Raw genomic sequence first — 17,249 nt, forward strand, 5'->3', positions numbered from 1 at the left:
AGAACTACAAGTCCCATCATGCCTCTGGGACGTGTCATATTGTTTGAGGTGGGTGGGGGGGGGGGGGGATGTGTTAGGCTAAGGAAGAGTTAAAAATTCTGTCCAGTTTTAAATTCTGTCTGTGACCCAATAGAGGTAGCTCTAATCCTTTCTACTGCTATTCAAAATACATTTAAACGTTTGGTTAAAGATTAGGTTTAAAGGTAGATGTAGACATGCATCTAAATCTCTCTTTCCTCTGAAGCTCGATCCGCATCGGAAGCTACAGACTTTAAGGAAGAACCATGATGCCTCCTCACTGCCTGTTTTAACGCCATTTTTGCCAAAAAATGTGCTGCCACAACGGCAGTGGTTCCCCAATTGCTCAAGTGTATAGTGTTTGCTTTGCTGCCTGCCAATTGCTACATGTCGGATAAACTTTACTGTAAAAGCATAATGACTGGGGCATGTAAACACCCCATGTCCACTGCCTATTGCAGCTCAAGAGGGGGTGGTTGGCAGGTGGGAAAAAACATAACTCAACCACACATATTTGCTGCCCCTCAATTGCATGTCTAAATGAAGCCCTAATGTGAAACTCTAACTAAGGGCTTCAAAGTGCCCCCTCCCCCCCAAACTACAGTGGGTATAGAAAGGAATCACCACCTTTAAAATAATCACATTTTGTTGCTTTGCAGCCTGAAATGAAGACAGACACAGTTTTTATTTTATCCAGCTGACCATAACACAATTTTCCATGTGGCCTCAGAATCTTTAAAGGTGCATTTAGGCTCTGTTCACATCTAGGTGTATAGGGGCAACAATCGTAAAATTCGAATCATGGGTTCCATCGCTCAAAAGAAGCTCACATACTTCTTTTGGGCGACAGGCGCCCTACAATTCTGCCCGACGAATCACAGGAAAATCGTGCTGTGTTTGGGGTGCTATTGAAGTCGACAGGCAACGCACCAGGAATACACCAGGAATATTATGTCTGCGATTCGAAATGTGGAGATGTGAACAGAGCCTTAAGGTGGTCAGATGAAACTAAAATTGTATCATTTGGCCTCAACACCGAATCCAATACAGCTCACCATCCAAATAACACCATTCCTACAGTAAAGCATGGAGTTAGGTTAAGGTTGGGGAACAGGGTTTACCTTCCAACCTTAGGCACACAGCAAAAATTACCACAAAGTAGTTGAAGGAGAAAAAGATGAATGTCCTTGCATGGCCTAGTCAGAGTCCAGACTTAAACCCCATTTAAAATCTGTGGAATGACTTGAAGACTGCAGTCCACAAACGGTCACCAACAAATTTAGCTGAACTTGAGCTGTTCTGCAGAGAAGAGTGGGCAAATATTGCAATGTCTAGATGTGCAAAGTTAGTAGAGACATATCCCAGCAGACCAAAGGCTGTAATTAAAGCAAAATGTGATACAACAAAATACCGACATAAGGGACTGATGCTTTTTCCAACTCAGTGATTCTGTTTTTGAATTTGTTTATTCTGACATGTTGGTGTTCTATCTTTCACTTGGATGTTATAAGTTGCACTAGTAAATACAGCTGGATTAAACAAAAACTGAGTCTGTCTTCATTTCAGGCTTCAAAGCAACGCATTGTGATTATTGCAAAGGGGGGTGATTCTTTTCTATACCCACTGTATATGCACATATATTTTATTTATATATATACTTTTAAGCTTGTTCGCAATTGTGGTGGATTCCGGTGGAAAAAGCTTTCCATAAAAGTGTTTGATTTCCTTTATATTCCTGTCCTGCAGCTATTATTATGCCCAAATTGGCCCTGTGTGTGCCCCAATATTCAAAGTAATAAAAAGACAGCAAAGTTGTAAAGCATAAGAATTGTGGTCAATAAATACAAAATAGAATGTAGCTTCAGTTTTCACTCTTAAATATAAGAGTCAGATGTAAGGATCTTCTTTCTTCTGCTTCATGTGGACCTGTGCTTCCTCCACCTCTTCTGATTTATTCACCCAACAGCCAACAGATTACCAGTTATCAGAAGGACAGTTCCTAAAAGAAAAGGTCAAGCCCTGCTGCTTTACCAAGATGGCTGCCTTCACACAGAGACGGCACAGAATAAGGCTTGGTAAGCCAATCATTGTAAAAATCAGCTGCAAGGAAATCACAGGCACCGACTATTCCTTTGCCCTCTGCGTGCATTTTTTTGGGCACAGCTTCCACAGTTCAGATCCTCTTTATGTTAAAAAAGTAAACAACCATGGCCTTCCGCACAAATTAAAGTAAATTGTAAATTACTCTATGAACAAGTTACTCACACAGCCGCCAGCCATGATTTCAGCCAGTAATGGAATTGAGCCATCTCGCTGAGTAAACTTGTCTCTAATAAAATCATTCACCTACATGAAAAAAAAAAAAAAAGAGAACATTGTAACATAGGAATAAACAAAACAAAACAAAAAAAATGTCTTACTATTTTCTGTACTGCTGTTGCTCTTTTTTAGCACACACAAAATAAATATATAATGCATTCTATAACCAAGGCATACTAGCGATGCGATTAAATTCCTATATAATGGGCTCCTCAGATGTACTCCAACAGCCTTGGGTGTATTAGCTTACTCAGTCTAACAAAAAAATGCAGCGGGTACCACTTGCTTACTAGGCACCTAAACCCCCCTCCTACCCAGACCAATTTTCAGCTTTTAGCACTGTCACTCTTTAAACAACAATTGTGCGATCATACAACACTGTACCCAAATGACATTTTTATAATTTTTTCTCACAAATAGAGTGGTATGTGATCACCTCTGGGTTTTTCATTTTATTTTTTTTTTTAAAAAGACAGATAAAAAAAAAAAAAAAAATACAAAACCATTTTATATTTTGTAAATACATTTTACAAACAGGTCATTTTTCTCCTTCATTGATGTACGCTGATGAGGCTATGCTGATGGGCACTGAAAGGCTGCACTGATGGGTGGCACTGAAGGGCACTGATGGGTGGCACTGATAGCTGGCACTGATGGGTGGCAGTGATGGGCACTGGTAGGTGACACTGATAGGCAGCACTGATGAGGCACTGATTGGCACCACTGTGGGCATTGATAGGTGGCACTGATGTACTGTGGGCACTGATTGCTGGCATTGGCAGGTGGTACTGGTGGGCACAGAGGCCTCTTTGGGACTGATGTCCCTTCAAACAGAAGCCGTGATCGGCTTTTTTTTCTCAGCTGATCACATGGTAAGGAGCCAGGATTGGCCCTTTACTTGGATCTGTGATCAGCTGAGTTTCATTGACTCGGGTGATCACAGCGCGTGTCGCATGCCCCCATTCAGGGGGCGTGGCCAGCTCTGAAAGGAGAGGACGTCAATAGACGTACTCCCAGCAAAACAGATTCACGCTGTAGCTGTCATTTGACTATGGAACAGATCTGAATAAGTTAAAGTCCAACTCCAAGCTCACTTTTTTAAAAGAAATAACCCAAATCTGCAATACTCATCTTCAACTTGTAGATGCCTCTGTACTACTCATTTCTGCTACTAGGTGTCCTCAGTCTTTTTAGATGAATGATGCCCAGCATGACTCAACCTGTCAGGCTTGAGATATTAACTGCGAGTACATGGTGTCATGGGCCAGCCCCCTGCATTCACTGTATGTAATGGTACAGAGTGTTTTTTAGAGATCATTAGAATTCGTTAGGGGAATTGGCACACTTATTTTTAAGGTGGTTTGGAACGCTTGCACGTGAATTTTCATTATTTTCAAGATTTTACAAGTGGACTTGAAAATGTTTTTTTTTTTTTTTAAAGCTTTCTCAGTTATCATGCATAAGTTTCAATTCTATGTTCTGTAATGGTCACTTAACCATGTATATTTTGCACAAAGTTTTCAATTATGATTAATGATAATATATAATGTATTACTGATTTATTGATTGTAACAGACAGGCCAGAACGGGGCTTTGAAGAGAACTGCAGGGTGGCTCCCCAAAACACGCAGACTCTGGAAACTGAAGAACACATATACATATTTAGGGCCTCTATGCGCAAAATCAGCAATGACTGCTTTAGACTGAGAGACTCAAAGTAGATGTTAAAGTGGTTGTAAACTCTCCCTCACAACTTTGTCCCATGTAAATCAGCATAAAAACCCCTAATGAACACTGCTTGTAGATATCTCCTTACTTGCTTAGTATTGTTGTAATCCTTTTTGTTCTTTAGAATGACGTCACTGAGCATGCCCAGATCTCCCCTGATTTACGACACACCCTCTATGTGCTTATCTATCTGCTATCAGGAATTCCTACGGCACACCAAACTGAACTCCCAGGAGGCTGCATAATCACTCAGAGCTTCCTCCTACACACCATGTGACATCACATGCAATGTAAAGCAGGGCATGGGACAGCATCACTGCTGTCTTATTAGCTGAAGCTGATAGGACTCACACAGGCAAACACTAGGTAATCAGCACAAGTAAATACTATGAAATAAAACAAGTCAGCTATGAACAGGGAAGCAGGGTTGCCATAGAAACGCTGTATTGAGAAGGAGGCTTAGTTAACAGTACAGGAAGGGCTCAATGTAAGGGTGGAAATACACTCCACTGTGGACTCAGAAAACAATACTTAAGATGGTGCTGCCTAACCCCTGCAAACAAGTTTTTTAAAGTTTCTTTAAACAGTAAGTAATATGCGATTAAGGCTGGATTACAGTGGCTATAGTTTGATAATTACTTATTATAATGGACTAAATGAAAAGAAGCATCAGAGTGGGAGAGTTTACTTCCTCTTTAACCTCCCTGGCGGTATGATTAGTTCTGGTTTTAGGTGCTGAAAGCGGTACAATTATTTTGCATGGAAACTTGGCGTTTTATATTGTAGTCCTGTAATTCTTAGGAATAACTCTCTTAAACCTGTTCAAACAAGAGTCTGGTAGACATCCCGGGTATGATAAAGTTAATAATATAATAAATAATAATACAAATTATTCAATAATGTAATCAAATCCTAAAACACTGAAAAAGGGACACTTTCTGGTTGCTATGGACAATCTCCAAATTCCAGGCAGAAAAAACAGTATTTATAATATAAAAGTGCATGCAGGGCAATGCACAGACCACTAGGGACAAAGGGGGTGTGTAATTTTTTTTATACAGTACTGTAATCTGTAAGATTACAGTACTGTGTGTGTTTTGTGTACTTTCACTTTTTTGAATTTGGCACCGATCTTCGCTCCCGTGCGCCGTAACGTCGCAGGGAACGGAGCTCGGCGGCACTCGGGCACTGTGTGAATCGAGCGGAGGACAGCTCGATCACACAGCGCGGAGGACATCGCTGGATCCAGGGGACAAGGTAAGTAACTCTCCCTGTGTCCTCCCTGTATCCAGCGATGCGATCCCGAGTCTGGCTCTGGGTTACCGCTCGTGGAACTAAAATCCCAACCCGAGCCAGACTCGGGATCACCGCCAGGGAGGTTAATATCATGAGTTCAAAGCAACCTGATTATGGGGTCTCCTAATAAAATCAGTTTAAGGTTTTTTGTGCTAAGTGTCTTTCTCCCATTGTGTGTCTCCTAGGTGTGCATTACCATTGTTAATTGAGTCACCTATTGTTTCTATCTGTCTGCTTATCTTGGAGATGAGAATAATATTGTGTCCACATTACCTTGTTATCGAACCATTGTGGGATGCTATGTATATGTTGATTTGCTTATGATTTAATTTGATTATTGTTGATGTGTATATTGGCTGGCACTTAGCCATGTTAATTATATTCCTGTTTACAGTTTGTCTTGTTAGAGTAATGTGATCAGGCCCTACCTGAAGTTGTGTGGTATATAAATTCTGTGTGAGTTTTCAATAAAGTGAGTTACAGTTTCAGCGCACCTAAGCTATTCTTGGCTGCTATGCAATATTCTGCTATATTACCTGGTTACTAGGCCCAGAGCGGAGGAAGCTGTATACTGACGGAAGCACCCATGCTGAGTGCTGGACGGTTCCGTCACATTGATTTTTTGGATTTGAGCACTTTTGAAGTAGTTATTTTTAGATTTTCCTTGTGTCCGGAATATATATGTGCAGAATCATCCTTTTGCACTAATTGCACAATTCTTTGGGTTAAAAACCCTGTATAGGTCAGAACCACCCAATATCACTTAGCGCTAATCAATCAATAAAGACATCAGTAAGTTGAATCACCTTGTTGTTGTCCTCTTATAGTTTAATACCCAAGTATCAGGATTTTTTCCACAGCTCTTCTGTCACGGACACTTTACCACATATTTTGATGTATAGTGTGTATGAAGTTTTCTATCATGAGTTATGATTATATATATTGCATTACTGAAATATTGAGTAAGTACAATTCTTTTGAATAAATCAGGCTTTTCATTAGAAAACTAAAAACTAAGCTGTTCTGCATCATCACCGCTCCATAATTATATAACAAAGAAACCTTAGATCAAAGCAATCCTTTGCTCCTCTTTCACAGGGTAGCACATTTCAATTTAAAAACACATTATGCATAGGATGGCCAATAGCAAATACAGCAGGAGTTAGCAGTTTACATAGCTCCTCAACACATTTAATTTGGAAACATCCTTGGTAATATCTACACATGAATATATGGCACCTATAAATAGAATACTGCAAAAAGCTTCTGAAACCTCCCATGCTTCAACACCTCTGCATGATTATGATCCGTGGTAAGAGAAGCCCCAAGATTTGGGTACTATGAATTTATTCATGGCTACCTAGCCCAGTTCAGACACCATCCCTTTTGATAGGCCTAATGTGATTTTTGAATTTTAAATGAACAAACAATATTCATGAAGCAACGTTTATGTGAATCTCTAGGTCAAATATTGCAGTCTTTGTGCAACTTACCGTCAGTTTAATAGCTTTTTCAGGTGCAACGCCTACAAGCTGTGGTAGAAGACCTGCACAGAAGGTACAAAAATAAATTAGGGTTTCATAATGTAATTCATAGGAATGTGCTGCAATTGTTTAATGTTTTCTTCATCTTCATTAACAGCATTAGCTCCGAGCTGCTAAAAAAAGTATATTATAGAACAGTTTAGGTGGTTTCTACTTTCTACAAAGAGCTGTAACACATCTTAAGCATAAGCATTCAACATATAGTAAGCACAATATAAAATTAAATAAAAACATTATACAGAAAAATATATAAACACATTTTGTTTTCATTTAAGTTTCGGCACTTGGCACTTTATGTATTGAATATAGTGCAGCTTACACTTTAGCACATGTGCACTTTGGTTTTTTATTTATTTGAACATTTTTTTGGAATTTCTTTGTGCTTTATAATTTTGTTGTGTTATCACTGTAATTGAGCAAGCACGTCTTACATAGTGAACAGCAACCAACAGTTACATATTGTTAACTTATTCCCCACCACTTATCACTAATTAACCCCACCTATAGTAATTATCTATTTTTATTACCCCCCTTCTCCCCCCCCCCCACTACCCATACCCTTATACGGCGCAGCACTACCACATACACACATTTATTTTATGAGGGCAGGAGTTTACCCTTTCTTCAGTGCATGCAGCAGTATCCCATCTCCCCTTGTACTGTTTCCGTTTGGCTAGCGCAGAGGTACCATACACAATACATTTTGTTTTCATTTTTTTAATTACCCCACTTGTAGTATGTCTAAATGGTAGGTTTTCAAGCATGGGATTGAGCATATGCCTAGATGATGTGTAGCAGGCAGTTGGTCATGTAAAGTAAGTGGGAGGTGTTCATTCTCCAAGGAAGTATGTCTACTTGTGTGTAAGGGTGCATATAGAATCAATGATTTCTCCTATATATCCAGTCATTTCTCCAGTGTTAACCTTGTGGCTAACTGGGAATTCCATTATAGTGAAGGGAAGGGTATAAGGTGCTTCGTTTGAGAGAGTGAGGGTAGGGTTCAGGAAGGTGCAGGAGGGCAGGGGGAGGGAGAGAGGGGGAAAAAGAAAGACAAAAAATATTTTGTATGTTATAGGAGGGGATAATTCCTTTATACTGTTGAAAACTCATCATGAGGACTGAAAGGTTACTTAAAAGGTCGCTGGTATGGGACCCTTCTAGTCTTTCTGACTTTGGGTTGCAAGAGTAGACTGAATAGTCTGCACAACCATCATGTGAGTGTGTATTGTGCTACACTCACAATGTTGCTCCAGCTTTTATAACTCCCAGAATTTACTTTACTAAAATGTGCAAATAACTCCCTACAAATATAAAAAGACATTCTAGGAAAGGTAATGCTTTGCAAGGCAAATCGGTAGGTTAAAGCCATGCCCACTGGATACTGATTCAGCCTAATGGGCCACATGGGCTTAGAAGCACTGACACTTGCAATAATGAGCAGACATACCAGACCAGTGCCGAGGTGGCCCACTAGATCAAAACAACAATGTCCAAGGCTCAGTATTGTGGTTCTTTAAAGGTTGCTTGATTGCTTTAGACATCTAGTCAGTTTGGCATTCAGATGCAGGGTTGCCACTCTAAAGATAGTATTACCCTGAAGTCCTTTTTTCAAGATGGTGTTATTTGCATAAATCAGGCTCAATTTGTTGTGAATGTGGGAAAAAAAGGCATCGGGCTTTCTAGGTCTTAATTTTAAGGTATTTTAGTTGGTCCTTATATATGCTATAATGGCAGTTCTTGGAAACTGTGATGAGAGAGAGCAAGTTGTCAACAGAAATGAGCATCTGAAGGGAACAGAGATAATGCTACAGAAAGACAACTTACCAAAAAAAAAAAAGTAAAAAAAAGCCTAAAAACAGGTGATAGTTCTAGGGAAGCCACTTTCAAAGTAGGCTAAGCACTTTGTGAACAGGTTTATTTTGTCTTGTGGAATGATTCAGGGTAGATTGGTAGAGAAGAGAGGAGGTACGCAGCACAGATAGATGTTGTCAGTGCCTCCCATTTCAGGGGACCTCAGTAGTCATCAGGACAGTTTTCTAACCCGTCCAAATCAATTGTTCCCCCAGATCATACCTAAACTAGCCCATTGCAAACATAATAATTTTCTTAGATTAAAGAGAAGTTCATCAGAGTTTCCTGTTTTAGCTTTGCCAGACTGTACAGTTTTGCATGCTGTATTTCTTTCCTCCCATCAACACTACAGACACCAGTATAGTGTTGTCTCACCGCCCACCCATGGTTGGATAATGGCACTGCAGCCGTGCATTTTCGTAAATGGTCAAGTGGAGATGTTGGCAGAAAGCTGAAGTGCAGCAGGAGCTGAACTATCCAGCAAAAGCAAAAATAACTGTTTGAAGAAGGCTAACATTAAAGTGGTTGTAAACCCTTACAACACACTTTGAACTACAGGTAAGCCTAGATTAAGGCTTACCTGTAGGTCCAAGAAATATCTCCTAAACCTATACGGTTTAGGAGATATTTGCCCGAAGACAGGCACGCAGGCGCACTGAGCTCGGCATTCTCAACGACGGAGCTGCTGCGCGTGTTGGCTCCCGTGCGCATGCGCGGGAGTGACGTCATCGCGGCTTCGCCGAATGACAGCGGCGGAGCTGCGAGACCCCACCAAGAAGATGGATGCGCCGGACTACAGGGGACAGCGGTGACTTCGCTGGCTCCTGTGTCACCTAAGTGACACATAATGCATAGTAGTCCATTATGCTTTGCCTTTGCAGGGAATGAAAGAGGAAGTAAACTCATCAGGGTTTACTTCCTCTTTAAGTTAGTAGTTAGTAGAGGCAAATGCTTAGTAAGCCCCCTTAAGCTAGATAATGAGTTACAAAACTGTAGTGGGGGGGCACAGCGTTTGGCTTTAAAGGGGCTTTTAGAGCAAAGGTTGTCAGTTGGTAACTTGGAAAGTACTTTCCTGCTCTAGCTTTTCTCTGTAGGTTACTATTCTCTTGCAGTTGCTTGGGATGGCATGTGGCTCATAACCAAACCGTTTAGCAATACCCTAGTAACATGTGTGGCCAAAGCAAGACTTAGGCAGCTGTAAATCTTCACTCTTCCAATAATCAAAAATACATACTAAAAAACTGTTTTGTTGTGTTCAGGTTTTATTGAGCTATGCTTCGGTTTTGATACCCAATGTGGTAAATCTGTGTTGACACAAACGTATAATTAACCCAATCAAATTGCTACCATGCTGTTTTCTCCTACAACACAGATATTCACATTCACACATTTTAAATACATTTGTATTGCTGATAGAAAAGGGAAACACAATTAAGTACAAAAGGCTTATTCAAACAGCTGAAAAATAAGTTTTTGTACTTCACGTTTTGCAGAAGGCGACAACCCCATACACTTCAATTAAGTCGAATAATATTCAATCATAACTCAATAGAATTATGCAATTTTGCATTTAATAAAAGCAATAATTGAAAATTGCAGTTTCTTTGTTCCCTTCACTTTATACTAAACAAACATCTAAAACTGCAGAAATAAGCTCCAATGAAAAGAAATCCAAAAGTGTTTTTAAATTAGAAATTCAATTCTAACATTTTAGATTAAAAAGAAAACTCCAGTTAAGAGAAAAAAAATCACATATAAGTTTATATTAGTCCAATATTTTTATACCTGCGCCTGCTTTTTGGCTTTGAATAAGATGTGGCAAGTTAAGGTATGTAATAAAGCACTAGCAAACAGCCCAAAATGTATATAAGCACAGGTATAGTAGTAATGGGTGGGGTTAAGTTAAAGGGGTGGTTTATCCTAAAGGACTGAACCTCCTACTTTCAGAAAAAAAGTTCCACAGAATCGCTATTGTGTATTTTGACATCTTTGTGCAAATTTAACGTACAATATAAATAATTTGTGTATCATCATAGTCTCCCATGGCACTGTATATCATACAAAAGGTTAGTATAAAGCCCCGTACACACGATCGGAAATTACGCCAGCAAAAGTCCAATGAGAGCTTTTGGTCGGTAAATGTGATCGTGTGTATGCTCCATCTGACCTTTGCTGGCTGAATTTCGGCCAGCAAAAGATTGAAAGCATGTTCTCAATTTTTTCGGTCGGAAAAAGTTCCTATCCGAAAATCCATTCATGCAATTCCAACGAGCAAAAACTCACGCATGCCCAGATTCAAGTATGAAATGGAAGCGCTCGGTCTGGTAAAAAATACCGTTCACACTGAAATTTTTTAAATAGTTTAATGCAGTGCATTCTCTTCTTCTTTAGGATGCTAGAAGAATGAATTTGTTTTGCTGCTCATATTCAGAGTTCTCACAAACTTCTTTATTATTTCTTGTGATCTCAAGAATAATATAATTTTTTTTTTCGTCACATCTCCATAATAATGTTTGTTTTTTTGTTTTGTTTTTATATATTTATTTTTTTATCAAGATCTGCATTTTTTTTCTAGTGATCTCCATAATATTATTTCTCATAACCATCAGTTATTTTAACTATGGTTTGTTATGATACGGAAGAAGAGAGTGAATTGCATATACATGCACTAATCCTCCCTTCCTCTATTCAGCCCTTTAGGCAAGGTGGATCTGGAGGAAGTAGTCGTTCGATACCTCCTATTTAGGATAACGCCGATCCGTACCCTATTATCTACGCAGCGTTATACCGATTTAGGACACACCCATGCATATTAGCAAAATACACTCTATGTAGCTTTTCAAGCATATTCAATTCTGATATTCAATTATTCCAGAAATACTACTATGCCATCTAAACTTTGCTCTTCACCCCTGATGAAAGTTCTGTGATACCAGCAACTAGAAATGCGTCGGGTGTGGGTCATAAGAAAAGAGTATTTTTTATTCATTGGTTGGCTTTTTATATTTATCCATGTATGTCTATATCTGTAGATTGTCATAGAGACACCATCAGTCTCTCTGGCTGGATTCTGTATTTGTTTTGTAATTGTTAATAAAGAATGTATATGTTTTAACTGTTATATGTTGTCGGTGGTCATTTAAAATCCCACTCCAATAGGGGTACCTCTTTTCTTTCTCAAAGTATATTAGGGATGGGACCACCGCACCAGAATTTTCTGATTCACTGAGAGCCCCTTTCTATTGCATAATACAATGTGGTTTAGTTTGTACACTGCAAGATTTATTGGTGTCAGAAATAGGCAGAACCGGCTGCCCATTATCCCACAGGTATTCTTCTCGACTCTTCAGGCTCTGGCCAGCCGGGAATTAAAAACCCTCTTCTCCGGGGTGAGGGTCCTCTGGAGGAATGGCCTCATCATATGATCACCCAGACCAAATGCTTCATCAGCAATAAAAACAAACGGGAGTCCTTCGACATTCTCTTCCACAGGTGGCAATCCCAAGCCACCATTCTGGAGACATCAGTAGAACTCGTTCTGGGCAAAGACCCCACCTTCCGACATCCAGCCTATCTTCCCCACGTCCACATAGAGAAACTCATATGTTGCCGACAGCTCTTGCCATCAACACAATACTATGAAACCACTTATAGTTAAAATAGTATGACACCAAATGGGGTGGTGGGACTATGTGGACATCAATTGCCCTTCCACAGTTGGGAAAGTCCCAACAGTTGGCAAAGTGGGATGCCACACTCTGCCATTCCTGTGGTGTTGAAGGAAACTGTGGAGTCAAAACAGAAAAAAGGCATTAGTCATTTTGCACATAACATTGCAAGCAGATTAGACACAAACATTCTTGGCCAACATCAGCGTAACATTGTATTTGAAGAACTCTTTAAAGACAAAAATATAAGGTCCACTTATGAGATCCACCCCCCCCCCCCCCCCCCGGGGTGGGGTGGCCCATTGTAAAAATTTTAGGTGGAGGGGATATTTTGGCCAGGTAACCCTCTCCACTTCATTGAAAGCTGAATGCATAATGTGTGTTACTTTGGCCAGCCCCTCCTTACTTACACTATTGGCAGCCCACTGGACAGGTAAGAAGTGTCATAATAGAAAAATTTGAAAGTATTCAGGCAGGCCCTTGCACTATAAGCTTTGGGGAATTCATCCATAAATCTGACCACAAAAGAGGTAGGTATAGTGTGTATGGGCTTGGCAAAGTCAGTAGATAGAGTATTGGTATCGGTTGACTTACCGGTTGGGGAGGTTCCAAATGATTTTGGGGCCCCAAAACAAAGCCTCTGGCACTCTGCATGAATTTAAGCACACACAACATTTGTACACATTTTAGGGGGTGTTTAGGGTAAAGCACTACAATGAAGCTGACAAAATACATTGTTAAGTGACTAGGCTATAGGTGTGTAGGGCCCAGGATGGCATGCTGGGAGGTTAGTGAAGGCAAATATGCATGTAGGCCAAAAAAGGAGCATTAAGAAAATCCAGAATGCATGAGGATAAAGGGGACATTCACAGCATATTCCAGTCATGGTAATTAGGGAATGATGAAAGAAATACAATACAATAGCAAACATTAAATACATAGAATGGGATGTTAATAAAGGATAAAACTTACCCTAATATAGTCCTTCTGCAGGACCTGAATGATGGCAGAACAGGTCTCTGGAATAATGATCCCCAGAGCCTGGGGGGGGAGATGCCTGTCGAGAACTTGAGGTCCTGCAGACTTCTCACAGTTGCCAAGTACCGCAACGTGGCGACTAGCCTCTGCTCGGGAGTGATGGCTTGCAGCATGCAGGTGTCCTGCCTGCTAATATAAGGGGACAGCAAAGCCAACAAAAAGTGAAAAACGGGTTCCGTCATTCAGAGATAATTCCTGAAATCATCAGGGTTATTCTCCTGGCTCTCACGCAGCAAAGGCATATGAGAAAATTGGTCAGGCTGGCATAACCAATTCTTGGCCCATGAACTCCTCCTCACCCTGTTCATGGACTGGGCTTGGGTCAAAGTAAGAACCCCAACACCAAGCTCCCACACAGCACGAACTGTACGACAAGTATGTAACCACAACATGGCTTCAAAATGGCCGGCTGGTCAGAACGAACAAAATAGAATGCACTGAAAAACAGCAAGGCCTGTGAAGAGCGAGCTGAAAATCAGTAACGAGCAGACAAGAACACACTGAAAAACAGATACGAACTGACTACACGTACTGAAAACCAGATACAAACCCACAAGCACAAACTGAACAGCAGTGAAACAATCTGAAAAAGCACAAGTCTGAAAAGCACGAATCGTCTCTCACCAAACTTCTACTAACACGAGATTAGCAGAAGGAGCCCAAAGGGTGGCGCAGTGGCTATTGAACTTCCTTTTTCTAATCCCAGCGTACGTGTTGTACATCACCGCGTACTTGATGGCCAGAATTTGGTGTGACCATGTGTATGCAAGACAAGCTTGAGCAGAATTCCGTCGGGAGAGACCATCATAGCTTTTTCCGACCAAAATTCCGATCGTGTGTACGCGGCATAACAGATACTATGGACATAAAATGCTTTCAATGACATAGATATATTTCATATATTGTATGATAACAAGGAAAAAGACAGCCAGCCCTGATCGTGCAAGCTTAGTATCTAGAGCAGCCTTTCTCAAATAGGGTCCAAAATTCTTCCTACAGCCCACCAATGTAAGATGCATTCCTTTCACTGATCATCAATATAAGGGGTTCTTCTGGGACTAAACACCAACTAAAGGAGGCCATTCTACCCAACACCAAGGTAAAGAGGCCCTTCCCCAACTGACCACCAAGTAAGGGGACACAGACAGTGAAAATCATAAATCACCACTGACATTGGTGGCTAGTGATGAATACGGACTACCAATGACAAGGGACATTACAGTTTTCACGGTCTGCTTTTTTTATAGGTAAATCTGTGCAATTTTAATTATTTATTTTAAATAGAGAAAGCTGGTGTTAAAAATAATATCTGTGTTAAAGTGGAAGTTTAGTCAAAATCTAACTAAGGCTAAGCCTATTCTATATAACCCTGTAAAGAAAAGGCATGTCTACTTATCTATTCTGAAGTGGCTCTGGTCCAGTCATGTGATCTCCCCAGTGGCAACTTCTGTGTTGAGAAATTGCCGCCAATGGCTGTAAATGTCTATGCTACGATGTCACCCATAGGCTTACTGTGGGGTGTCATTGTCAGCTTTCCCTCCTCTACACTGAAGCCCTCGCAGTAGAAACGTTGGCCATCTTAATCCGCAAGGACACGGACATAGTGGAATTTTGTCGAGGATCTTTTCTCGAAAAAAATTTCCACTATGCAGATGACATTTCGCTTTATCTAGGCAACACAGCTGACTTTTTGCAGACTCTGACAACTATTTCCTAATTCAGTGAATTCTCTGGTTTCACTATAAATTGGTCTAAATCTATTCTTATGCTCCTTGACCCACTAGGAGCACCCCTCCCGACTCATGCCAACCAAATCACTGTATCCAATTCTTTTAAATACCTGGTGGTCTCTCCTGAGCCTTCACTCTATCTCAGATTGAATCTTAGCCCTTTGTTGGACAGACAAAAACTAAGAAGCCTAAGACATACCCATGTACCTAATAAAGGTCAAATTTCGAAAGAATTTTCTTTTGAAACTCTTATCTTAGAATTTTCATTCAAATTTCTTATTATTGGGCTGCAGCAACAGCCGATTTTCAAGCAGGCCAATGGAATTTGTGTAATTGGGCATGTTGGAAAAGTTTTGAAAAACAAATTATTTTCTAATCAATGCTGGGAGAATCATGTGAGAAATGTAAATCGAAAAAGAAATGCGCATGTGCAAGAAAAAAAATTCCTCAGAAAGAAAAGACTCCCAGCCACAAAAATTATTTTCGTAGCAACAGGAGGTTAAAATAAAGGCTGGGTTGGTCAAATTTCAAAACGGCACCATTGGATCACAAAACGTACAAAATTTTCAGATTTTCAAAAGAAAAAATTCTTTTGAAATTCGACCATGTATGGCCAGCCTACATTGATGTAAGCTCCCCTTGTCAGTAGTGGGCTGAGTCAATTTAATAAAGATGGTTTGGGCCCGCAACTTCTGTACATCTTCCATAAATCCCCTATGTGGATCTCTAACAAGTGGTTAAAACGCATAGATTCTCAATTCCAAGATTTTATATGGAAAAAGAAAAAGGCCCATATTAGCCTAACCACTTTGTAGTATAGCAAAGATAGAGGAGGCTTAGCGGTCCTGCACGCCAATATGTATTCTATAGCATCTCAGACGCAACAAATTGCTGGCTGGGGCCAGTGTGACACCTCAGACCCTATAGCTAAACTGATAAGCCTGTTAAACCCTAACTTGCCTGCTAGCTCTCCTCTAGAGATGGATCTACAGAGCCTTCCCTCTTCCTCCCTTATAGCAGCTCTTCTTTGAAAGGCCTTAAAAGAGGCATTACATATTGCTGGTCCTTTGGATTTTACCCTGCTAAAGCATAAGCCTAAATTTTCCTGAACTTTGCAAATTGACAGGTTTCTCAATGTGGCAACAAAAGGGTATTTCATTCTTTAGATTAGATTATTTAATTAATTATAGGTAAATGTTGTTTTACCTTTCTCCTTTTTTATTTTCTATTATTTTCCCTAGCACCGATTGCACAGATTAACTATTGTATTCTTTATATCTTTTTTTTTTTTAACAAGAAAATTCTGTTTATCTTTACTGTTTGACTTATACTGCTCATTTTTTCTGTGTATTTTTCAGATGCCTTTTTAATATTAATAAAAATGTTTGAATAAAAAAAAAAAAAAAGAAGAAGAATGGTTTCTTGAAACTAGATGGGAAATGTATGGAAAAGACAGACAGCAGAGAGCTTTGTGGGATAGTATTAGAAGTTCAGACAGATATATCTGTGATACTGGGAGCCAGTGAGAACCGGCAACACGATTTCCAGCGCAACTTTAGGAGGCAACTTGGACGCGACTTGAGTATGAATCACAGCGTGATTTGAGGCAACTTACAAGGCAACTTGAAGTTGCCTCAAGGACAGGGACTTTGCCAGTGGCCAATCACATAATAATCAGCTCTGTGGGAGGGAGGGGTTTGCCTAGAAAACTATTTTTACTTCCTGGAAAGTTGCTTCAGTTAAGACAGGGGATTCGACTTGGAGGCAACTTCCATTGAAATGGGTACAAGTCACTTAGAAGTCAGATTGAAGTCGTACAGGAACCTTTTCTGAAGTCGGAGCGACTTCAGTAGTGTACATTAAGACGGCTCCATTCACTTCCATTGATTTTCTCAACCACTCGACTTCGGGCAACTTGAAGTCGGATCCCAGGTTCCCTGTGTGAACCGGCTCTGAAGGGCCTAACAGAAAGAGACAAGTTAGCAGCAAGAAGTAAGATGAATGAGTTGAACAGCAGAAAGTGTAGAACACAGAGGAGGTATTACACATACTGTATA

At 40.2% G+C, this 17,249-nt stretch overlaps 1 protein-coding gene across 1 annotated transcript in view; it reads right to left on the reverse strand.

Moving 5' to 3' along the window:
• SLC25A12 (solute carrier family 25 member 12) overlaps positions 1–17,249 on the reverse strand; it is a 216,866-nt gene that overhangs the window by 62,879 nt on the left and 136,738 nt on the right. Inside the window, exons 12-13 of the mRNA XM_077447999.1 lie at positions 6,855–6,907; positions 2,284–2,364 (exon numbers count right to left, since the gene is read on the reverse strand). Of these exons, the coding sequence (XP_077304125.1) occupies positions 2,284–2,364; positions 6,855–6,907 (134 nt within the window). The remainder of the gene's footprint in view (positions 1–2,283; positions 2,365–6,854; positions 6,908–17,249) is intronic.

Source organism: Lithobates pipiens, unplaced genomic scaffold (genome assembly GCF_037356315.1).
Source record: "Lithobates pipiens isolate NorthernLeopardFrog02 unplaced genomic scaffold, aLitPip1_a1.2 Scaffold_22, whole genome shotgun sequence".
Classification (NCBI taxonomy): domain Eukaryota; kingdom Metazoa; phylum Chordata; class Amphibia; order Anura; family Ranidae; genus Lithobates; species Lithobates pipiens.